This window comes from Sminthopsis crassicaudata, chromosome 2, assembly GCF_048593235.1.
Source record: "Sminthopsis crassicaudata isolate SCR6 chromosome 2, ASM4859323v1, whole genome shotgun sequence".
Taxonomy (NCBI): domain Eukaryota; kingdom Metazoa; phylum Chordata; class Mammalia; order Dasyuromorphia; family Dasyuridae; genus Sminthopsis; species Sminthopsis crassicaudata.
The window spans coordinates 274,382,485-274,407,071 of record NC_133618.1 but is presented as its reverse complement, the minus strand read 5'-3'; the positions used below and the strand labels follow the sequence as shown (position 1 = coordinate 274,407,071).

Below are 24,587 nucleotides of genomic sequence, written 5' to 3'. Positions count from 1 at the left end.
CCTTTCCCTCTCAGAACCTGAACTGTGTTTGGGAACTGAAGTTATTTATTAATCTCATTTGTCCTTTCATTATCACTGTTTTGTCCTGGTTGCTTGATGTTTAATTCCTTTGTTACTTTCTCTTCCATTTCAAACTAATGATTTTCTTGTCTCTCCCTTCTCCTTCTCCCTTATGCCTCCATTCTGTTTGGTTTTTGAAGCTGAGATTGGGGATTATGACCCTGGGAAGCATCCAGAGGGCTACAGCTCCAAATTCCAGTTTTTCCCTAAACATTCAGAGAAGCTGGAAAAGAAAATTGCCGAGATCCACAAGACTGAACTCAGGTATGTAGCCTATGGATTCATGCCCCAAGACACTGTGACTGAGCTGACCAGAGATCATTTTATTGCCCTGCCGAGTTGTTTTCCTGCAGGCTCCCCAGACATAGAAAGTACTGGTTAACAACTGTCTTTTCTTTGTGACATGACTTGAAACTTTTCATGGGATCATAAGCTTAATGCAGAAAGGAACCTCATAGGTCCCACACCCTTATTTTGCAGATGTGTAAGCTGAGATTTATAGACACCAATTAAATTGCCCAAGCTCACTCAGGTAGCAAAATAACAGAGGTGGAATGAACTCAGGTACTCTGATGCTAATACCGATAGTCTTTAATATATCACAAGCTTAGTGGACCATTTCTAGTCATTCTGATCTATATCTGGCCACATCTAGGAGGAGAAAGTGAGGGTGGTGCCTTTGCACAGCCCTCCCTCCCCTAAATCTAATTCACTTGCTTGTCATGGCATCACCTCCCTGATGTCAAGATCCTCTTCAAGAACAAAGTTCAAACAACAACAATAACAACTCCCCAGCACAAAATTTAGTATTTGTTTTTATTGGGGGTCTAAGCAAGAATCTCTATTCAGGTTGTTTAGAATTTCTTCGAAGTGGGAATTTAGGGAAAGGAGAGGAGAGAGAGACTAACCTGTAACATTTCCTTGGCTAAGAGAAGTGGAGACACAGAAATAAAGACAGGAAGAAGGAAAGGAAAGGAAGAAAGGGGGAGATGTATTAGATGAACAGAAGAGAAAAGAAAAGTTTAAAAGAAAGAAAACATTTAAGGGGAAAAATGAAAACAGTTATGGGCAAACTTGTACTGTTTCACTTTATTAATAGTTTGTGACAGTTAGCTTTTGCATAACTCCCTGTGAAGGTTCAAGGCTAGGGCTGAATGACAGGTGGGGCTCTTAGAGGAGGGCTTCTTAAGCCTTTTCCCCTAGTGACCCCTTTATGCCCAAGAAAATTCTATGTGATTCTTGGTGTATAGATATATAAAATAGGTATATGATAATAAATCATAATTTCACAATCCCCAGATTCAATTACAAGACCCTATTGGGGGATTACAGTTTAAGAATCTGGGGTTTACATACTGGACAACAATTTGGAATTATGTCCAAAGGGCTATCAAACTGCATACTCTTTGACCCAGCAGTGTTTCTACTGGGCTTGTATCCCAAAGAGATTTTAAAGGAGGAAAACGGACCCATTATGTGCAAAAAATATTTGTGGCAGCCCTTTTTTCAGTGGCAAGAAACTGGAAACTGAGAGGATTTCCATCAATTGGAGAATGGCTGAATAAATTATGGTACATGAATGTTATGGAATGTTATTCTGTAAGAAATGACCAGCAGGATAATGTCAGAGAAGCCTGGAGAGACATACATGGACTGATGCTAAGTGAAATGAGCAGGACCAGGAGATCATTATACACTTCAATAAGACTATATGATGATCAACTGTGATGAACATGGTTCTTTTCAACAATAAAGTGATTCAAGCCAGTTCCAAAAGACTTGTGATGGAGAGATCCATCTGCACCCAGAGAGAGGACTGTGGGGACTAAATGTGGATCACAACATAGCATTCCACCTTTTTGTTGTTGTTTGCTTTCTTTTTGTTTTCTTTCTCTTTTTTTTTCCTCTTTGATCTGATATTTCTTGTGCAGCATGATAATTGTGGAAACATGTAGAGAAAATTTGCACATGTTTAACATATATTGGATTACTTGCTATCTTGATGGAAGGCAGAAAGAAAAAAATTTGGAATACAATGTTTTGCAAGAGTGAATAAATGTTGAAAATTATCTTTGCATGTATTTTGAAAATAAAAAGCTACTATTTAAAAAAGGAAAAAAAAGCTGGGGTCTAGAGGATACTCTCTTGTTTCAGTTTCTTTTTTTTTTAAAACTCAGGTCCTTCTGACTTTAGGCCTGGTTCTCTATCCACTGCACCACTTAACTGCCCCTCTTGTTTCAAAGATTGTCTCTTCCCAGCAACCCATTCTTTTTTAGAGCTGGTGACCTTAAAGGTCACTTAGTTCTCCTCATTTTATTGATGAGGAAAGTGAAGCCCATAAGTTAAATTATTTTGTCCAAGGTCACACAAAAAATAAGCTTGAATGGAAATTTCAGATTCTCTTTCCATTATATCACACTACCTCCTTCCTCTATACTCAGTCTACCCAGTCTCAAGTCTGGACTTGAGAGTCCAGAGCTAGGGCTATGGATTCTCTTTTTAACTGTTTCTGAAAGAAAAAAAAAAAGAGAAAGGGAGTATTAATGACTGTCCTAAGCTTAGATACCTCTCAAAATAAAAACCTTCACTCAGTGGTTTTTGAACCTAACAGCAACTATCTCAGAAGGGCCCCTCAGAAGGCCCTCTTTTTAGACCCCTCTGTGTGCAGCAGGCTCTAGAGCCATATTTCCCCAATGACACCTTTCATTACTGCTCATCAGCCTCTATATATTCTGCTGTGAGAGAAATAAGATCTTATGTTATAGGTCAGAACTTAAAGTAGGCTCTTAGCTTTCAACTTGAATATAGGAAGAAAATAAACTCAATTCAACAAAAGTATATTTTAAAAATAAGCAGAGAAATCACACAAAGAATCAAGCAGTGCTTGGTAGGACTCAGGACCCTGGACAGTTAACCAGTCATGTATATTTTTAGACATCATAGTGAACTGAGGTCAGTTCTATACTGATGCAGTAAATGAAGCTCATTGTTGGGGAATCCCCTCGTACTGGTACTGAGTAGAGCAGTGTTAGGGAGTGGGGAGGAAGGTTGGTAAAATCACCATCTTTCAGAGTCAGGGGGAGCAGCCAAACAGTTGCTTGTCAGAAAGGCCTTGGTCCTAATCAGCCAGATTTTCTATCCCAGTGAGATCTACCACAAAAGGAGCATCCAGAAAAATAATACTAGTAGCACCCTCTGGTGTCCAGTCTAATGTTTCCAAGTAACACAACTCAGCAAATACAAGTAGTTCAACAACTTCAAATGAACACCTACTGTGTGAGTTTCACTCCACTAAATATTGTGAGCAAGTAAGGAACTCATGATAGCTCCTCCCTCTAAAGTCCTTTAAGTGCTTATTATTTAACACACATTTTATCCAGTTGGTCAACCTACTATAAGCATTAAGAAATGTAAAGAAAGGCAAAAGAAAGAGATCCTGTTCTCAAAGACCTCACAATCTAATGAAGGAGACAACTAGCAATCAGATATCTATCTATTTATATCTGCAGATCTATATAAATATCTATATATCTAGATATAGATATAAAGGATAAATTGGAGATAACCAGCAAAGTGAAGTCAGTAGTGTTAAAGGGGAAACTTTTTGTAGAAGGTAGGATTTTAACTGAGATGTAAAGGAAGCCAGAAGGTAGATGAGAAAGAAGAGTGCCAGATAAGGGGACAGCCAGTGTCCCTGAACGGCATGGTACATGGAGTGGAGTTAAATGAGAATGGAATGGTAGGAAGTAAGTAAGTTATGAGAGGCTCTGAATGCAAAACAAAGATTTTGTCTTTGATTCTGAAGGTGATGGGGAGCCATTGAATTTATTGAATGGGAAAGTGATATAATTACTTTAGGAAGATTCATTTAACAGGTGACTGGAAAATAGCCTGGGACAGGAAGAAGATGGACTAGAATGAAGAAATGATTTGATACCAATCATCTTGTCTTTGTTAGACCTTTACATCACTCAGTCACCAAGCATTTGCCAAAGGCCCACTATGTGCCAGCGGCTTTATAAATAATAGGTTCTTTTTTTTTTTTTTTTTTTTTTTTGCTGAGGCAATTGTGTTTCTGTGACTTGCCATGGATCACATAGCTAGGAAGTGTTAAGGTTTAAAGTTAACTTAAGGTTTAAGTGTTAATTCTGAGTTCAGATTTGAACTCATATCCTCCTGACTTCAGGGTTGGTGCTCTATCCACTGCACCACCTAGCTGCCCCTGTAATAGGCTCTTGATTTGTTTGTTGTTTGATTGAAGAAGAGAATATGACCCCTTCCCTACTCAAAAGAGAATCCTAACAAAATCTGGTCACATTTCAGATCACTGACATATTTTCCTATTTTTTGAGGTAAATAAGAAACTTAAGAATTAACTGCTTTCTATTCTGCCCATCAACAATTAGAAATACCTGTGATACAAAGATATTATTCTTATTAAAAATTCAGTTTTCTGATATGTTCTGTTATGCTATCAATCAACAAGATTTATTATGCACCTGTCCTTTAACCCACAAATATATCCACTACTAGGTCTGCACCCCAAGAGATAAAAGGAAGCAGAAAATGATCAATAAGTACAAAAATATATAAAGAAAAGTTTTTTGTGGTCACAAAAAATTAGAAAATGAGAGGATGCTCATCAATTGGAAAATGGCTGAAGAAGATTTGACACATGATTAGAATGGAGTATTATTGTGTTAAAAGAAATGGGACAGGTAGGTGGCACACTGGAGAGAGCACCAGCCCTGAAATCAGAAGGACTTGAGTTCAAATATGATCCCAGACACTTACCACTTCCTAGCTGTGTGACCCTGGGCAAGTCATTTAATCCCAATTGCCTCACACACCACCACCACCCCCAAAAAAAAAAGAAAAAGAAAAAAGAAAAGAAAAGAAAAGATGATGGGAATGGTTTTCAGAAAAAAACATGGGAGGATCTATATGAATTGATGTAAAATGAAGTGAAAAGAACCAGGAAATTACTATACAGTAATAGCAATAGTGTAATGATGAATGATTATAAAAGAGTTAGCTACAATGATCCAAGACAATTCCAGAGGAGTCATGATTTTTTTTAAATGTTATTCATCTCTAGAGAAAAAAAATGATGTATTCTGATTGCAAATTGAAGAATAATTTTTCACTTTATTTTTCTTGCCTTTTTCTGATAATTTCACATGTATATCTTATTGCTTGCCTTCTCAGTATAGGGGAGAAAAAAGGAGAAAATTTGGAGCTCAAAAATTTTTTAAAGAACATCAAAATAAAAAATAATTTTAAAAAATACGTATAAACTTTGCTACACACCACTGTCTGCTAGATAGGTAGCTCAATGGGTAGAACAGCAGACCTGGAGTCAGGAAGACCTGAGTTAAAATCTGACCTTGGACACGTATTAGCCACAGCTAATACCATGGCATAATAATAACCATGGGCAAGTCACTTAACCTTATTTGCCTCACTTTTCTTCTCTGTAAAAGGAGGCAGAGAAGGAAATGGAAAACACTCCAATATTTTTGTCAAGAAAACTCCAAATGGGGCCATGAAAAATTAAACACAATTGAAATGACTCAACAACAATATTTGCCAGATACTTGGCTCAAAACTGAAGATGCAAAGACAAAATGTATTTGTATTATTATATTTTTGTTCCCACCACAGTTGATTTTTATCGTGAATGTCATTCTAGGAATTCTGACCTTCCTAGAGAAGAATGTCTTCTTGTCTAGACTATACTCAAGATCACCATGTTTGGGTTTTTTGTTTGTTTTATTTTTCAGTTGTTTGTTTGTCTATTTATTTATTTGGTCATTGATAATAGCTTTTTATTTTTTAAAATACATATTTTCTCCCTCCCTCCTCTAAACACAAGCAATCCAATGTAGATTAAACAATTCTTCTAAACATATTTCCACATTTATCTTGCTGTATAAGAAAAAGCAAATCAAAAAGGGGGAAAAAGATGAGAGAAAAAACAAGCAAGTAAACACACAAAAAAAAGGTGAAAATACTATGTTGTGATCCACATTCAGTCTCTATGGTCCTGTTTCTGGATGTGGCTCTACCACAAGTCTTGAAATATTACCATGGTTTTTGACATAAACACTCCAGCTTAAAAAAAAAACAAATAAATAAATAAACAAAAAACATCCTTATGGAATTGTTTATAAGCATATTGAATTGGTTGTTTCTAGCTACCTTTTAATAGATATCACCTAAAAAATAATCTCATAGATGTAGAACTCAAGAGGATTTTAGAAGCCATTTACTCCAGCCCTAATATTTTAAAGATGAGGAAACTGAGACCCACAGAAGTCAAAGTGTATTCTTGAAGTCACACAAGCGAGTCAGAACAAGCATAGTTTGGGCAGGATCAGAACCTTTTGGGGCTCTAAGAAGACACAGCATTTAAGGAGATCTGTTGTAAAAGTACCTTTTTGTTGATTGTCTTTTGTTTAGGCCATCTCCTAGCCAAAGACATTTGTGCTTCTCATTATTGGGAAGGTGAGAGCCATGGATAACACCAAGGGGATAAGTTTTACTTCTGAAATGGCCTACCTTTCTTTTTTTTATTATTATTTAGAATTTTTTTTCACAGTATATATGCATGAGTAATTTTTTTATAATATTATCCCTTGTATTCATTTTTCCAAATTACTCCCTCCCCTAGATGACAGGCAATCCCATACATTTTACATATGTTACAATATAACCTAGATACAATATATGTGTGTAAATCCAATTTTCTTGTTGCACATTAAGTATTAGATTCCGAAGGTATAAGTAACCTGGGTAAATAGACAGTAGTGCTAACAGTTTACATTCACTTCCCAGTGTTCCTTCTCTGGGTGTAGTTATTTCTGTCCATCATTGATCAGCTGGAAGTGAGTTGGATCTTCTTTATGTTGAAGATATCCACTTCCATCAGAATACATCTTCATACAACAATGAAGTGTACAGCGATCTTCTGGTTCTGTTCATTTCACTCAGCATCAGTTCATGTAAGTCTCTCCAAGCCTCTCTGTATTCCTCCTGCTGGTCATTTCTTACAGAGCAATAATATTCCTAACCTTCATATACCATAATTTACCCAACCATTCTCCAATTGATGGACATCCATTCAACTTCCAGTTTGTAGCTACAACAAAAAGAGCTGCCACAAACATTTTGGCACATACAGGTCCCTTTCTGCTCTTTAGTATTTCTTTGGGATATAATCCCAATAACAGCAATGCTGGGTCAAAGGGTATGCACAGTTTGATAACTTTTTGGGCATAGTTCCAAATTGCTCTCCAGAATGGCTGGATTCTTTCACAACTCCACCAACAATGTATCAGTGTCCCAGTTTTCCCACATCCTCTCCAACATTCATCATTATTTGTTCCTGGCATCTTAGCCAATCTGACAGGTGTGTAGTGGTATCTCAGAGTTGTCTTAATTTGCATTTCTCTGATCAGTAGTGATTTGGAACACTCTTTCATATGAGTGGATATAGTTTCAATTTCATCATCTGAGAATTGTTTGTTCATATCCTTTGACTATGAAATGGCCTACCTTTCATAGGGAAGAATCCCTAAAGTTCTTTTGAAGAAGAAATAAAACATATGACTTCCTCTAAGCATTTCTTTTAATAGTGAGTCTGCCTCAGGAAACAATAAAATATGATAAACTAGTATTTTTGTTTGTTTTATCTTTATTCTAGTGGTCAGACACCAGCCACATCAGAGTTAAATTTTTTGAGAAAAGCTCAGACTTTGGAAACCTATGGAGTGGATCCTCACCCGTGCAAGGTAAAGCTTCCCATTGGCCTTTGACTATTCTTATTCACAGGCTACTCATTTCAAGAATGGATAACAAGGGCCCTTTCTGTCCATTTCATGTAATACCATTCCTCGCCACCAGCACCAGCATCCTCCTCCCATTCACATTTCTGGCAATCATTCCTTCAAGGCCTGACCAATGAGTTTCTTTTACTAAAAAGTTTCCCCCTCCCCCAACTGCCCCTGAAAAAGATATCTCATTTTGAAAATTCCTCCAGATCCAGTCATTTGCATAATTTGGGGGATGATACTTCATTTTGGGAACCTTTGAAGCAGTCAATCTAAATAACAAATTTAGAGACAACTCTATTCTGGCAGCGATGTGTAATTTGGCGGAAGTGAAAAAGGCAGTAATGTGTGCGGGAGTGCGACAGGTACTAATCGGAAGCAGCTCAGCAGACTGCCCACTCTTTCCTGACCCATAATCTCGTTTCCTTCCCAGCATGGGTTTTATTGACTTGCAGCAGCGTAAGTCACTGCGTGGAACTGCAATGGGGTCACATTTAATTCCATTAGGCGTCTTTGAGGGTGAAATGAGAAGCCAGCCTTAGAGGGCTCTGCCCAGAAGAAACCTCTGTGATTATTCACGTCTGCCCTTTCAGAGATGAACTTGAGCAGTCAGAGTCACTCACTGAGAGTTGTAAAGATGCCTGTACTCTTGAGACAGAGCTCTCTCCCCAGTATCTTGATCAGCTTCCTACCTGTGTCTCTTGGGTACTCAGCTTCTGCCTCTCTTACTCTCTCACTGGCTCTAGGACATAGTCTATATAGAGCAAGAGAAGCTAATGCTAAAAACCATAAATTGGGTAATAAGCTGAAGGAATGTATGTCTTCACAAATAGAGAGAAGGGATATATGTCTTTACTAATGGAAAGAGAAAGTCTCACATAAAGATGCTCAAAGAGCACACCTTTGTCTGTGAGGAAGCATAGATTTAGAGCTGGAAGGGACCTTAGAGGCCATTGAATCTACCTTTGTCAGTTTATAGATGAGGAAACTGAGATTCAGAGGGATTAGGTGACTTGCCCAGGATCACACAACTGGTTAATGCTTGAGGTGGAATTTAGACCCCAAAATTCTAATCCTATTTTGTGTGACTTACAGGTATATTTCCTTATCTAGCAATAGCAGAAGAGCTTTACTCTAATGGATTCCTCAGGTCTAAAAGATATGCACACCAACATATTTAATCTAAAAATAATTTGTGTAGAGTATTATGAGTAAAGTGAGAGAAAATGTACATAATTAAATGGATAAAAAATAATTAAAATATTTAAAAGTATTTGTGAAAGTATTAATTAAAAGTATTTGTTAACTTATAATGAATTAACAAATGAAAAAGAATTTACTGAGTGCTATGTGCCAAATACTGTGATAGGTGTTAGAGGTAGAAATGGACAAAGCTAGACGATCCCTACTCTTAACAAGCTCAAATGACGATATGGCAGATAGAATGGTCTGAAAGTACCAAGGGAACTGTCAAAAGGTGGGTGGCAAGGCCCAGAGGTCCCTAAATTACTTAAGTGTTTAAGGTAACATTGCTGGGAACCTTTATGGCATAGAAGTAAGGCAGAAAAGGAGGGTCTGGAGGATCTTAGAGGCAACAATAGCCAGGTGATAAGGTAATGGAGTTGTTGGCCCACCATCTTACTCAAACCCTGGGAGCAGTCAAAAATATCCAGGGTGAATAGACAGGGGTAAAGGGCTGGGCACCCCCAATGCTCTCATTCTTCCTGCCTGATTATCAAGGTAGATTCTGATACATGCTGGGGAAAGTGAGAAGACAGATCATGATAGTTCTTCCCCCTTAGTGCCTGAATGCTTAGAATGGGTTCTTGAGTACCCTGAGGCTGGAGGAAAGGTTGAGGGTAAAAGGGCAAGGAAGCAGGGTCCTCCTAGTTTGTGGTGATGGCTCTGGATTCTGGGACTGCCCTGACTCTAGGGAGAGGTGAAAGAAATAGGGCAAGGTGGGTTTGGTAAATACCAACTGTTATTATAAGTGGTAGGGACCTATGATTCCATCCTTGTGGGGGAACATCTAATGCAGAAGGCTCCTCTATTAAAACAGTTTTGGGTTCTATAGTCTTAAAAAGTTGTCTGGGCACATAGAGATTAATTTACTTGCCCAAGATCACTAAATGTGTCAGAGACAGGGCTTGAACCCAGGTTTTCCCCATCTCTCTCTTCATAGTAGTGCCCTCCGCAGTTTAACTAGTCTTTCTTAGAGACTCTTAGAACCCTCTTAGAGCAGAGGCGTCAAACTCATGATCCATCTAGAAGAGTCCAACTGAGACCAGATTAAGATTGGGGAAATGTTTAACAAAATAAATAAAAATACAGTAAAACATAGAGAAGATTGTGGTTTTCTGTGTCAATATGTTATTTCTATTCCATTTCTATTGAGTTTAACACCACTGTATTAAAGGATGACTTTGGTCTGTGGAAGGGGCCCAGATCACCTCAGGATTTCACATAGCACCTTCTACTTCAGAAAAAAAGCAGGAATGAGGAAGATTCTTTTTTTATTTGGTTAATTTTGGAAAATGAGGAATAAACCTACTCAGATATTTGTCCATTCAGGGACAAACCACTGAACTCAGTTAAAAGGGAAAGGTTGTACTTCCTTCTTCAGTTTCTACCAGCACCTATCCAAAACTTGGCTCACAATAGGTACTTTTTCATTCATTAATTCATGACAAATTGATAAATACTTTTAAATTAATAAATGCTTTTATAAACATTTTAATTCTTTCATTCATTAATTAATAATATGCATTTTTGGCTACCTGACTTATAAGTTACTGGTGCTAGTGCAAGTATAATTCCCATTAAGGTAATCTGAGCTCCCTGCCCTATTCTGTCATGTCTCTGGCACCTTACCATCTTGTCTTAAGAGATGCTCATCATGGCAAAAATGATGTGTGGCTACACTGGCACATATCCTACATGAGAGTGTTAACCTATGGGCTAGGGTATGTAGCCCATAGCTTTCTAACCTCTGAACACAGCTGTTGTCACTATTCCCCTTGCTTAGCTAATAGGGATTCTAGGTGCCCATAAATTAGGATTGTCTCATGTCTCAGATGGCTCCCTCCACTGTGCTCTTCACACCACATTCCCAGATTTATGGTTTCCTACCTTTGGACTATTGAGCATTAGAGATGAGTTGTAACAAGCGCCTTTGTTTGGTCTCATCACTCGATAGAGTCACTCTAACAATGTGCCTTCTCATACTCACTTTTATTTTGCTGCAGGGAGAGCTGGAACAAGCCCTAGCACTCTGTGTAATAAATACAGATGATTTCTATTAACAGAGAGGCAATTACTGGGCCCAGGGAATCTGGGGCATGCAGCCCTGGGGAAGGCAGAAGAAGAGGAATCGTTTTGATAATTAAATGAGAACAGAACAACATTTTGGCTGAGCTCTCTTCTCTCAAGCTGATTAAGAAACAGTAGCCCGCCTTGATCACACTGACATTTTCTGCCCATGTTATCCTTGGCTGGGCCAGAGAAGTTAAGGAAGAGTAGGGGCTACAACCCCTCACGGAACAGGAGAGCCACTTGGGTACCCAAGAGGGGCCTGCTGGATCTGTCAGGGCCAGCACATGTGACTTTTTCTCATGTTTCATTTCTGCAGGAAAGAGATCTGGGCATTTCTGGTGATGGCCACTGAATGTGTGTCCCCACTCTCTCCTTGGCACTCCCACCAGGTCAAGCCAGCAACAGCTAGAACAAGAGCATTTAGTTCTTGAGAGAGCACCAAAAAACCCCGGGGAATGTCACCTCCTGGGTATAAAGCGTGAAACTGGAAGACTTTCAGTGCTGAACTCTTCATGCTAGAGATAAAACTATGCTCCATCCTGTTGCGAGCTGCCTATTTATAGTCCAGATCTCACTCCTTTCTCTTCAGTTCTGTTGGATTCAAGGCATGAATGTAGTTGAGTGATGTGTCACTCTGTGTGTGAAATGGCTTAAGGTTGATCAGAGGAGTGTGGTTTGTCTCCCAGAGATGAATTTCAAACTAATCTGAGTTTGAATCCACTGCTTGAGATGCAGATTCTTTGATCAGGGAAATGAGCTCCTGTATTATCTCTAACAACTTTTTCTCAATGAATGTGCTTCTGTTTGCTGAGTGTCCCTGAGATGTGGGAGGAACTACAGTTTAGAGATTATATTAGTATATGTATATATTCCATATCGTGTGGATATGATGTGTGACCTTGGACATGTTACGTAACCTGTTTGCTTTAACCCATTTCTCTGTTCTAAAAACACACACAATTAAAATCTCTCAGCCCAGGGAAAAAATAGCAGTTTTTCCCAAAGACATTTACATTAAGGGGGGGGGGGAGCTGCAAACTGGCTCATCTAGTTGCTGATAACTATTGATCCCTTAACCTCTCAAGGATAGTCAATAGATGGAAAGAAAGCTACATACACCTATATCCTAGCTGTGATTCAGTAGAATCTGGTTCTAGAATGAGAGCCTGGGTTCAAATTCTGCCCATCACATTCACTGTAGTTCCTTCTTCTGCATTCCCATCTACAGTAAATGCAGCCTTTACCCACTGGGCACCCATTAAAAGCTCATTTCCCCAAATCAGACCTTTACATAAATCTGATTTCTTCCAGGAAGCACTTTTTGAGCACTCACCTGTCCCAAAGAATTGACCAAACTATCCCCAGCAAGCCTTTGCTCCCTAATTTCTACATTTCCCCCAGAGGCTTCCCTGCCCTGATCTATATCTCATGTCATGGGATCAAATATTTAGAGCTGGAAGGAATCTTAGAGATCAGTGAGTTTTCATTTGACTAAGTAATCTGAGGCAGAAAGCTATTAAGGGATTTCCTCATCTGAGAAGTGGCTGTAGTATGATCTTTATGACATTCAAGTCCAGCACTATCCATTAGGCCACATTCTCTCCTCAAGTCTTCCAGGGTTAACTGTTTAAGCTAGATGCTTCTTCAACAGAAACCAGCTATTAATAAAAGCAATCAAACAGTGACAGTCATTGTAAGAAACATCCGGATCTATGGCTTCCTCAGTCTTTATTCAGGTTATTTTAGGCAACAAGAAGCTTTTAGATTTATTCCATCACAAAGTATCACAAACTCAGCTCTTTGCTGTACCCATGGGCTGAATAGCATTTTGCTGGTCACCAGGTGACTGGGTCATAGTGAACTTCGAGTGTGTATGCAAGCATTATAAGAGGGTTAATGATAATAACAACTTGTTTTCTAATGCTTGAAAAAACACATTTGGTTCATCCAGCAGGCCCACACAGTCACACTTGTGGTCTTCTCTCCTTGGCAGAGTTTCAAAGTAAAACTCTATGAGAGAAAGAACCTATGAGGAGTTCTCAAAGAAGAATTATTTGGGGTTCTAGTCAGAACCCCTCATAACTCCTGTGAATGATCAGGTGTAACATTCTATATGGAATTAAATAATAATAATAGCTAACATTCATATAGTGCTTTAGGATTTGCAAAGTTCTTTATATATAATATCACATTTGAGTTGATTCTCATGCCCTGTGATGTATACATATTTTATAGATATAGAAACTTAGGCTGGAGCAGCTAAGTAGTACATTGGATAGAGCACCAGCCCTGAAGTCAGGAGGACCGGAGTTCAAATCTGGTCTCAGACACTTAACACTTCCTAGCTGTGTGACCCTGGGCAAGTCACTTAACCCCAATTGCCTCAGAAGAAAGGAAGGAAGGAAAGAAGAAAGAAAAACTGAGGCAAACAGGTGAGGTGCCTTCATTAGTAAATATCTGAGACAGGATTTGAACTCTCATATCTGCTTAGTGTTCTTTTCATTATGGTATAAGTCTCATTCACCGAGGTGCTACCCTCTGAATGAGCATTTTTTTTTCCTCTGAGGCTGGGGTTAAGTGACTTGCCCAGGCTCACACAAGTAGGAAGTGTTAAGTGTCTGAGACCAGATTTGAACTCGGGTCCTCCTGAATTCAGGGCTGGTGCTCTATCCACTGCGCCACCTAGCTGCCCCTCCTCTGAATGAGCATTAATAAAAATGTGTGGACTTGCTTGTTAGTTCCGTGATCCCTGTCTCCATATTGGTGGTTTTCTGGCCACTGGCCCATGTAACACTATATTGCACATAATAGGAAATTAATAAATGCTATTAAATAAATGTATAAATAAATAAATCATTGAACAAATTACATATAACGCTTTAAAGTTTATGAAGCACTTTATGTACATTATCTCATGTGACTTTCACTATAATCCCTATGAGGAAGCTACTATAAATATTATCTCCATTTTACAGATAATATCATTGAGGCTGCTCTAGCCTCAGTTTCTTTATCTGTAAAATATGTATACTTACATCACAGTAACTCAACTCAAATGTGATATTTTATATAAAGAACTCTGCAAATCCTAAAGCACTCTGAGTGTTAGCTATTATTATTTAATTCCATGTAGAATGTTATACCTGATCATTCACAGGAGTTATGAGTGGTTCTGGCTAGGACCCCAAATAATTCTTTTTTGGAAATTCCTCACTTTTCTATTGTCACACAGGGATTAAATGTCAGAAGTTATTCCACATCTAACCCTCTAACCATGATGCTATGCAAACTCACATAAATCCTTCCCCCAAGTTACTAAAATGAATTTCTGATCCATACCCCACCTCTTTCACCAGACTCCCAGTAACCTCAACATGACATTTCACATGAACTTACCAATAAGCATTAACCTTCAAGAATGCCATTGCCTCAGGACTACAAAAAAGGATTGCCCAACCCCCTACCTGGTATCCCTCTGGTGTGAATGCACTATTCTCACCATCTCCTCCTTGAGCATCTTCTGTATTCACATCTCAGTTAGCCAGTTATTCTTACGTCTATTGCTGAGCTTTGCTGAGAGTCTAGATCTATCAGGACCTTCACTGTCAACCCCTCCGTTTCTTTTTTTTAATTTATTGTATTTTCAATTCATGGAACAAACCAAGCATTTCCATAACAAAGTACAATTAAAAAGATGATTGCACATGAAACTGCAAGTCTACCATATTAACCTTGCTATTCCCTCTAAATACTCAACAAAGTTGGTGTGCAAATTTTATTATTCTTTTTTCCTCCTCTTTCCCTGTTGGCTATTATTGGATGCAAAAAGGTAGACGCATGTATATGTAAAATTATTCTATGTGTACTTCTATTTAGTGGTTCTCTCCCTGGATGAAGATAGCTGCCCTGCCTCATCTCCGAGGGGACATGATGGCCATTCACCAAACCCATGTCACCACAATGACTAAAGGTCTGGTTTTGTTTCAGGATGTATCAGGGAATGCTGCATTTCTGGCCTTTACTCCCTTTGGGTTTGTGGTTCTGCAAGGCAACAAGAGAGTTCACTTCATAAAATGGTGAGTACCTTTTGATCATTCCCAAAAGGTTCTGCAAATCTCAGCAGCAAGGGAGGGGAACCTAGCATCTGTCTCCTTTACCTATGGAGACCAGAGATGACACGGGTCATTCTCCAGAGTTGTTTTCGTAGCTGTAACAATTTTAGGCCATGGGCATGCTAAAGTCTGATTTCCTCCTCTCAGGCCACTAGAGACAAAAGGGAATGTACCTGAAAGTCTGAATTTGGGACCCCTTTCGATGAGACAGTTTGTCTAGGTTACCAATGGGAAAGGAAGCAGAGAACAGAGAAAGCAAGAGAATGATGCCCTTTATAGCAACAAAACCGTAGAGAGAACTGTGACCCTTGGGAATTGTCTACCTCTTTGGGGATAGAGCCAGCATTAATATGCCATCCTGGTATATCTCAGCAGTATACCCCGATTCCCTCCCTCAAACCCCTAACCAGGGAACAGGATCTGGATTAAATGTGAACAGTGGCTTTTTGTACAGCAGAAGCTTCCATTGCCCCGGCCAAAAACTCCATTTCAGACCAAGCCCCAAATCTGTAGCTCTGATTTCCTAAAGATAGGGTGTTCTGTCCCAGTTTTAGCTCTGTGGCAGACTGGTCTCTCTGACTTGGTCCCTAGGAACCTCTCTATTCATCCCCTCAGGAAGACCATCCACACCCATGCAAATTGCTTCTGCCTCAGTTGTGGTCCCAGTGAACCTTCCATCTCCCAGTTCTCCAGCCTCGGGGCTGACCATTCTCTTTAGTTCTTCCTTCCTACATCTGGCTCCTGAGGGCCGACATGGGTCAGACTCTGTCTTATTACAGCAGCCAGCCCCCAGCTCTGTGAGGGCACACAGGCTTCTCTAGACAACACCAAGCAGCAGCCTTCTTTCCACCTTATCAGCGCACAATTCTCTGCTGATGAGCTCACCAGCCATATCTCTGCTTCTCTTCCTGCTTCTCAGCAGAAAGTGAGCTGGCAAATATTATAAGTGAGCCAGCAGGGCCACGTCCAGGCAGTCCACTCCCCAATTTGCCATCCTTTGCAAAAGCTCCTAAACAGCTTGTGGGAAATTTGAAGCTCCCAGGTATTCTCTTGCATTATTATAAAGGTCAGACTGCTCAGCCCCCTCAACACTGCTCTCCAGTGGAAAGTGTACGTTCTTTCAATTTTCTCATTTTTGTACACAGAGATCTGATGAGCAATTCTGAATACCTGGGAAATCATCTGTCCCCCAGAGCGGGATGTTCACATTCAGAAGCTGCCTGGGACCTGTGTTTCCAAAACTCTTTCTTAGTCTGTCTCTGGATTGCCGGCCTATTCTTTTTAGGTGACTGTGGCGAGGGGTCAAGGTTTCTATTCAACCAAAGGGAGGCCTTATGTGAGGCAGAGAATGAGTTCCTCCCCTATACCTGTGGGTATGAGGGTCTTTTGGGACATACCTCATGATCTATCTTTCGATCATAGGCAAGACTGCAGCTTTCCTGATGGAGGTGACAGCTCCCTGCTTGAATATATTCTTGGATAATCTAGTTTTGTTGGGAAAAAAAGTTACAGCTCTGCAGATTAGTTGATATTATAGCTAATAAGACATCATACCTAATAACATGTAGCATGTTAAGGTTTGTGAGGTGCTTTACAAATATTGTCACATTTAATCCTCACAACAACACTGTGAGGTAGTGTTATTATTATTCCATTTTACAGCTGAGGAAACTGAGATTAAGAGTCTTTAAGTGACTTTCCCAAGCTCTTATACACCTAAGCATTGGAATCTGAATCTAGGTGGAATCTGAACCCAGATTCTCCTGATTCTACGACCACTACTCAATCCATCCATTGTAGCACACTGCCTTCCTAGAGTCCTGGGTTTCAAAGAAAGACAACCAGACTCTTTAAGAAGGGACTTCCTTTCCCTAAATGATCCACAAATTCCCAGAAGCAGTGCTGTTTTGGAATTTGGAATCCCTCAGACTGTCCACTCTCCATCCTTATTTCCTCCAGGGAGGATAATCCCAGCATCATTGGTCTTCCTCACCAAGTTAGTAGATGTCACTTTGTCACTAACCAATGAGAGTAGCTTCATTTTGAAGACAGGGATCTCTATCTTCTTTAGTAACCAGTGTGTTTCTCTATACATCAGTCATTTATCACCAATCTTTGCCTCTGTTTGTAAGAGCAAGAAAAAAATGAGTATACTCAGAGAGTCACATCAAAGCTGACAAGCAGATACTCTGAATTATAATTCTGGTGTAGTCTGTAACTGGACAACAATGAGCAATAAAAGTCCTCTCCACGTCCCCTCTCCAGATTTTTCCATCTGCAAAACAGGTGTATTAGTCCCATCTCTTTCTTCTTCTTCCACACTCTTTGGTTCCTTGGGTGTCAGAAATATCCAAAAAGAATCAATAGAAATTCTCCTACAAAGTACAAAAAGCAAGAAGTCAATGAATTAAGTCCTTTCTGTAGAATTGGTCCTTAGAGGATCTGAGTCATTGGATAATAAGGCCCCAGAAAGCAAATAGGCAAGCTGGTTCAGGAAGACAGCAATAATAGGAAAACACAGGGACACATCTGATGTAGAAAGGAATGAAAACAGCTGGATTCTTCAGTTCAACTTCATTACATTCCCTGGCATGTACCTCTAGGAGACTATGGCACTCTTTTTCCCTTTTCTAAAGTAAGCCAAACTAAAGAATTAATTGATTAAAAAATTAAAAATAATAAAAAGTAAAAAAAAAAAAAAAATAAAGTATACCAAACTGAAAACAGTATTTGAATATGAGGTCTGGACCATTTAATGTAATCGTATCACTTCTTTTGATGTGTATTGCATCCCACTGGTGATGTACCCCAGTATCCTGTTTGCCTTTTCACTGCAGCCATACACTGGGCTGATGGCTCCAAGGATTTTTCTACAATAACCCCTAAATCCCTTTCCCGGTCAGTACGCTGCATGACTGTTCCATGTAATCTGTACTTTCTCTCTCTCTCTCTCTCTCTCTCTCTCTCTCTCTGGTTTGTTGCCCCCTCCCCACCCGGATTGATTGTTCTACATGTGTCTGCATTAAACTGCATTTTCCATCCAGTGGCACAGTCACCTGACAGAAGCAGCTCCCTCAGGGCTTAGTGGCCCTGTTTTATCATTATTTGCTGTATTTGGAACTTGGGCCTCATCAGCTAACTGTGGCATCTGACATTTGATATTCTCATCCAGATAATGCACCTGTGTTATGAACCAAGTCCTGCAATGACCCCTGGACACTCCACCAAGAACCACTGTCCATCCAGAGATGTTCTCTTTGACAGCCACTGTGTTGAGCCTGAAATCTTTCTTTGGCCCTCCCTTCCCCTGGTTGAACAGAAAACTGTGGATTGAAACTGTTCCAGTAACTGTTCCTTTAGACACACTGCGCTGCTGTCTTGTTTCCGTTCTGAATTTGGCTAAAATTGTGTCTGTGCCTGGATGCTTCTCCAGTATAGGCAGGCTCTGTCTCCTCAAGATTCACCTATTGGACTGGTGACAGGGACTCTCTTTATTCTTTTAGGAATGAGGTGACTAAGCTGAAATTTGAAGGAAAGACTTTCTATTTATATGTAAGTCAGAAAGAGGTGAGTGACTCCTTCTTTCTCTTCAGGAAGGGTTTGGGAGTTGGGGTGGCTGAGACTCACCTGGCCTGGACAAGCTTAGTGGTCTTTATCTGGTAAAACCAAAGTGGGGATTCTGAGAGTGGGGGTAGATATGTGAATGCTGTGCACCCTCATCTGTTGGGCTGATGACACCCCAAAGTTTGCTGCAGAAGATCCTTAGTGCAGAGCCTTCTGTATGACAGGGGAATTTTTTAAACTTCTTATTCGTAGCCCACGACACAGAATCTTCTACCTTTATACAAGCAATTCACATTGGCTATCTATTGACCAAGGACTAAAAACTGGTTTGGTTTCTAGCCATTAAGATACTCTGATGATAATGATTCTTTAGATTCAGCTGGATTTTGACCTTGTCCCTGAGTTTCCTGATCCACTCAGTTGTTTCTATATGGAATTTTTTGTAGGAAAAGAAAATTGTTCTTACATATTTTGCTCCAACACCAGAAGCCTGCAAGCATCTCTGGAAATGTGGAATAGAAAACCAAGCTTTCTACAAGTGAGTCATCTTGGGTTGGTTGTGCTTTATTGGAGCCAGAGTTACAAAAGGTATTTCCAAAAGAAAAGAAGGTAGACTGGTAACAGGAGAAATGAGGAAGGAAATGACTTTTGGAAATCCCAGCCACCCATTTTGTGACAGTTCGGTTCTGAACTTTTACAGGTAGAAAAGCCTTTTTAAGATAGAAAGCCTTAGGCCAAAGATAGGCTGAGTGATCACACAGCATCTTATAGCTAGGTCTTTGATATCATTAGGTGGTATTACGTGTCTTGAGGGCTGCTTTAAAGATCAAGATTAATGGCCTATGGGATTCATCATAGCACAGTCACCCCTGGTTATTTTGCTCTGGTTTGACCTTTGAGTTTGTCCTCCCCCAAAAATAAAAGCTTCAAGAACAAAACAGTTCAGAAGATTATCAGAGATATTGTCTGTCTCAAGAGAATAAACCATGACATTTTTTTTACCCTTATGAACCATTCAGAGTCCCTGGACTCATTTTAGCTCTCCCAGAGATCAACCAGGACACAAAATATCAGGGCTGCCACAATAATGATCCAAATCATTAGGATCATCAAGGCTTTGGGTTTACTTCATACTTTAAAAATCACTTTCTTGGGACTAACACCAATATGTTCAATCTTGGCTGATACCAATCCCAACATAGTTTCAGGGCTAATGATACCCCCATGAGAAATCCTTTGAGGGGATCCTTGTATACTCCAAAAAAGTTAGTACTAATGTTTTTCTTTGGTTAAATCAGGTAGTTGTCTAAAAAAAAAAATCAGAGCACTAAGATGTTTCCCATCTAGAGAAAGGGGAGATGGCAGGTAAATTATGTTTCACAGAAACTCTTGGTCTGGTTTAAAAATAGAATGCAATGTCTTGTGTTTTAACAAGCTGCATTTTAATCAGGAAGATACAAGACAATGTATGTACTGTGTTCTTCCTGGGAATGTTGCTGTCGGCAGAGACACCTGCCAGGCAGGCTTTCTCCTTCTATTCACCTCAAAGGAGAGTCCAGTATTGCTTATGAAGACTGGGCTGGATCCAACTCCCTGGTAAAAAGAAAGGAACTCATTACCCTCACAATTTACAGGTTCAATGACATTTGACAACTGCAGTTGGACCCTCCAAAGTGACTTGCTCAAAGTCATACAGTTAATAAATGCCTGAAGTGGAATCTGAACCCATGTCCTTCTGACTTTATATCTTCTATGTTTGGCAACAGAATAACTGGGTATTCTTTGGATCCACCAGAGCAGTAGTATGTAGAGCTGTTTCTTGTTTGGGCTTTTATTTTTTTTTCTTTTGTTGTAAATGCTCAATTGTGTCTATGCATTTGGCCAGAGGACCAGAGATTCTTAAAAAGTACAGTATAAATCCTCCATTGGTTTCCAAGGCAGTGACCCAGTTACTTTATGCCAGAGAGAAGCTTCCCTTGACTGCTTTGAGGGTCTCCACTGACCAAGGAGAATGTACCTCAGAAAAGCTCAATAACCTTTATCCTAAAGTTGGCAAAAGGCTAACATATAATTATTAAATATTAATATTAAAATTAAATAATTAAGGACTATATTAAGATAATTATAATGTCCTTATTGCTGTTCCTTAATGGGAAAGGAAGGTCCCAAGTTATATATCCAAAACCTTATTCCCTTTTCACCAAATGCCAGTTAAACAACAAATACATATACACATAGTAAATAAACACATTTAATTCATTTGTTAGAGAAAAATAGAAATCATAGAAAGTACTCAGAGAATAATATATACCAGACAGTACAGAGTGAATGAGATCCCCTCTTGAGAGAAAAATAACTTAATTCAACCAAGGGAAAATTCCAGATCTCACTTAGGCAATAATTCCTCAAAATCTCTAGGATAGTAACCTGGAGTTAAGGACATGATTAGAAATCACCAATTCATCTATATTTCAGCTTCTTTCCAGAGACTTTCTTCCTCCAGAACCTTAAAGAGAAATTAGAATAGTGGATCTTCTTTTTCCTTTTCCATTTCATCAAATCTATTTTTAAGGAATTTTCTTCAGATAAGTTCTGTTTTCCTTTTCCATACCTTCTTGCAAAGACCTCATTTCTTTTCCCCATTTTTCTTCTAATTCTCTTTTAAGACCCCTTTTTGAATTCTTCCAAAAGAGTCTTGTGAAATGGGGGACCAACTCATATTATCCTTTGGGACTCCATCTGGAGTTGGCTTGCCTTTAGGATCCTCAGGATGTGAGGTCTGTTATTATCTTTCTCCATAAAAGCTATCTATAGTCAGTGTTCTTTTTGCTTTTTTGCTCATTTTTTTAAAGGTTGAGGTCTGCTTTTAAGGCAAAGAGGTAACATGGTGCTGCTGACTGATTTGCAGTGCTGGGTAAGCGTGGCCACACGTTCTGGGGTTCAGGGTCTCATAATTTGCCCTTTATATTTGCTTGTCTTACAGAAAATCTGCTGAACCACTAGTTTGTAACCAGGATAGAGTAGTCTAAGATTCCCCAGATGCCCTGGCTCCCCACCCCGGCTCCTTGCCCTGGGTTCTTTGAACTGTGGCTGGGCTTGGCAGCCTCTCCCCTCTGCCCAATTGAAACAGATCTTTTTTTAAGTTCTTCCACAGTATCTTCTTCTGGAAATTCGTTGTCCTCCAAATTTTGGGGGGTTCTGTCACTCTAAAACCAGTGTAGAGACTTAATCTGCTGTTGATTGAGAGAAGCTGGAAGAGATCACAGAAAGTCGTGTCTGCTCACTATCATCTTGGCTTTGTCACCACTGTATCTTCTCTTTCAACACTAGAAGCCCCAAGACCCTGAATCCCCTTTCTCTCTAGCTCTCACCAACTACCTGCCATTCAAGTCACACAGTATTGAGGAATCAGTCATCACCAGTGAGAAGACAGTCCCATACAATTGGTTCTGTGAGCCAAAAAATTATACTCATATAAGGTCTTCTAAGATCAAAAAAATATTTTTAACATGAAATATTGTCTGTACTCCTTTAACTTTGTACAGTTGATTTTTAGAGCCTAAATGTAGTACTTTACATTTAAAACTGTTAAATTTTCTTATTAAAATCAGGTCATCATTCTGGCCTTTCAAGTTTTTTTTATATCTTGGCTTTTCTTTCTAACATATTAGTTATCCTTCTAGCTTTGTGTCTGAAAATTCAAAAATGGAAGTTTGTGCTTCCATTTAAGTAATTGATAAAAGGTGTTGAACAGAATATATCCAAGGGGAAACCCTTGGGATACTTCACTAGAATCTTATTATCACTTATTAATCACTGTACTTTGAACCCATCATTCAACCAATTCTAATATCCACTTTTATTATTCTAACATTTGTTACATATGAAACTTTTATCAAATCCTTTGCTGAAAATTAAGTATACTACACCTGTTTACCTTTCTGAATACTCATAACCTTTCGTGTTCTACTCCCTAAGAAAAAATCTCCAGAAGCAGATGGAGTTAAAGTGAATTTACCAAACATTTAAAGAACAATTCCAATGCTATATAAACTATTCAAAAAAATAGGAATAGGAGGAGTCCTATCAAACTCCTTTTATGACACAAAATGACAAAACTTAGGTGCTGAAACCTAAGCCAGGAAGGATCAAAACAGAAAAATGAAAATTGTAGCCCAATTTCCCTAATGATTATTGATTCAAAAATTTTAAATAAAATATTAGCAAAGAGATTACAGCAACTTATCTCCAGAATAATTCACTGTGACCAAGTAGGATCCAGGGAAGGTTCAACATCAAGAAAGCTATCAGCATGATTGACTATCAATAACAAAACTAGCAAAAATTATATGATTATCTCAACTGATGCAGAAAAAGCATTTGACAAAATGCAATACCCATTTCTAATAAAAATAGAAGAGAAAGCATAGGAATAAATGGAGTTTTCCTTAAAATGATAAATAGTATTTATCTAAATCCATCAGCAAACATTATATGTAACAGGGATAAACTAGAAGCATTTCCAATAAGATCAAGACGAAACAAGGTTGCTCATTATTTCCACTACTATTCAATATTGTACTAGAAATAGGGTAAGAGAAGAAAAAATTGAAGGAATTAGAACAGGTAACAAGGAAGCAAAATTATCACTCTTTGAAGATGATATGATTCTATATTTAGAGAATCCTAGAGAATCAACTAAAAACAACCAGAAATAATAAACAACTTTAGCAAAATTACGGGATATAAAATAAACCCACATAAATCATCAGCATTTCTATGTTACCAATAAAAAAAGCAAAAGATAGAAAGAGAAATCCCATTTAAAATAATTGTAGATAATATAAAATATTTAAATAGTAAATAAATAAATAAATAATGAAATGATATCTGCCAAGACAAAGCCAGGGATATATGAATATATTGAATATATTAGAATAGCAGTTCTCCTTATTGCTTCTTCTACCTTGTGAATAATGAAATTGTTAAGATAAGCCAAGATATCAACTCCTCTGTTTTTATTAGACAGAGCTTTTATGATTGTCTAGGTATTTGAAAGTTTTGAAAGTAACCATTAATAATATGCCATGTCTCTGCGCCAAATTTGTAGGCTATTTAATGACATTATCCATTTCTTCCTCTCTGTTTTTCCCTCTAGTTTTTTTTTCTAATCCTTCTCTTTTTCCCTAACAAATGCTCTCCCCAATATTCTCTGATTAATGGATTTTCCCTGCAAGAGTTCAATATATGTTCTCATATATACAAAACTGCTCCACTATTCCTTTTGGCTAGTGAGTTCCTTTTCCAAAACCCTAATTTACAAATGCCCCCATCTCAGTGATACCTATAAAAAAGTTTCCTTCTTTGCAGCAATATCACTAATCCATTTTATTTTCCATATTCTGTATATTTGTGTATTTACAACTGACACAATGGCCCAACAAATTTACCTCTCCCAGTTTGTTCACTAGGAAGTACTTCATCTGGCTCTGATTACATGAACTCATTGAAGTCTCTCATTCATTTCCATCTTGTGCTTCAGCTCCCTGTTAGCAATTTTTATTCTATCCTTCATCCAAAGATTATTTTGCTTGATGATAGGGTAAATAGAAGCAAAGTACAAACTGAGTAGTTTTAGTTTCTCACCCTTGCCCATTACTGTTTTCCTATTCATCCCAAGGCCTAGCCATTAAGCACTCGATATTCT

General features: G+C 38.7%; 1 protein-coding gene across 12 annotated transcripts in view; it reads left to right on the top strand.

The window, feature by feature from the left end:
- FRMD5 (FERM domain containing 5) overlaps positions 1-24,587 on the top strand; it is a 392,157-nt gene that overhangs the window by 348,634 nt on the left and 18,936 nt on the right. For 10 of the 12 annotated variants that reach the window (XM_074289485.1, XM_074289484.1, XM_074289483.1 and 7 more), the window contains 5 exons: positions 201-324; positions 7,766-7,853; positions 15,192-15,280; positions 18,820-18,883; positions 19,327-19,418. In XM_074289485.1, coding sequence (XP_074145586.1) covers positions 201-324; positions 7,766-7,853; positions 15,192-15,280; positions 18,820-18,883; positions 19,327-19,418 — 457 coding nt within the window. The remainder of the gene's footprint in view (positions 1-200; positions 325-7,765; positions 7,854-15,191; positions 15,281-18,819; positions 18,884-19,326; positions 19,419-24,587) is intronic. The other 2 variants (XM_074289482.1, XM_074289480.1) reach the window with 1 other exon arrangement.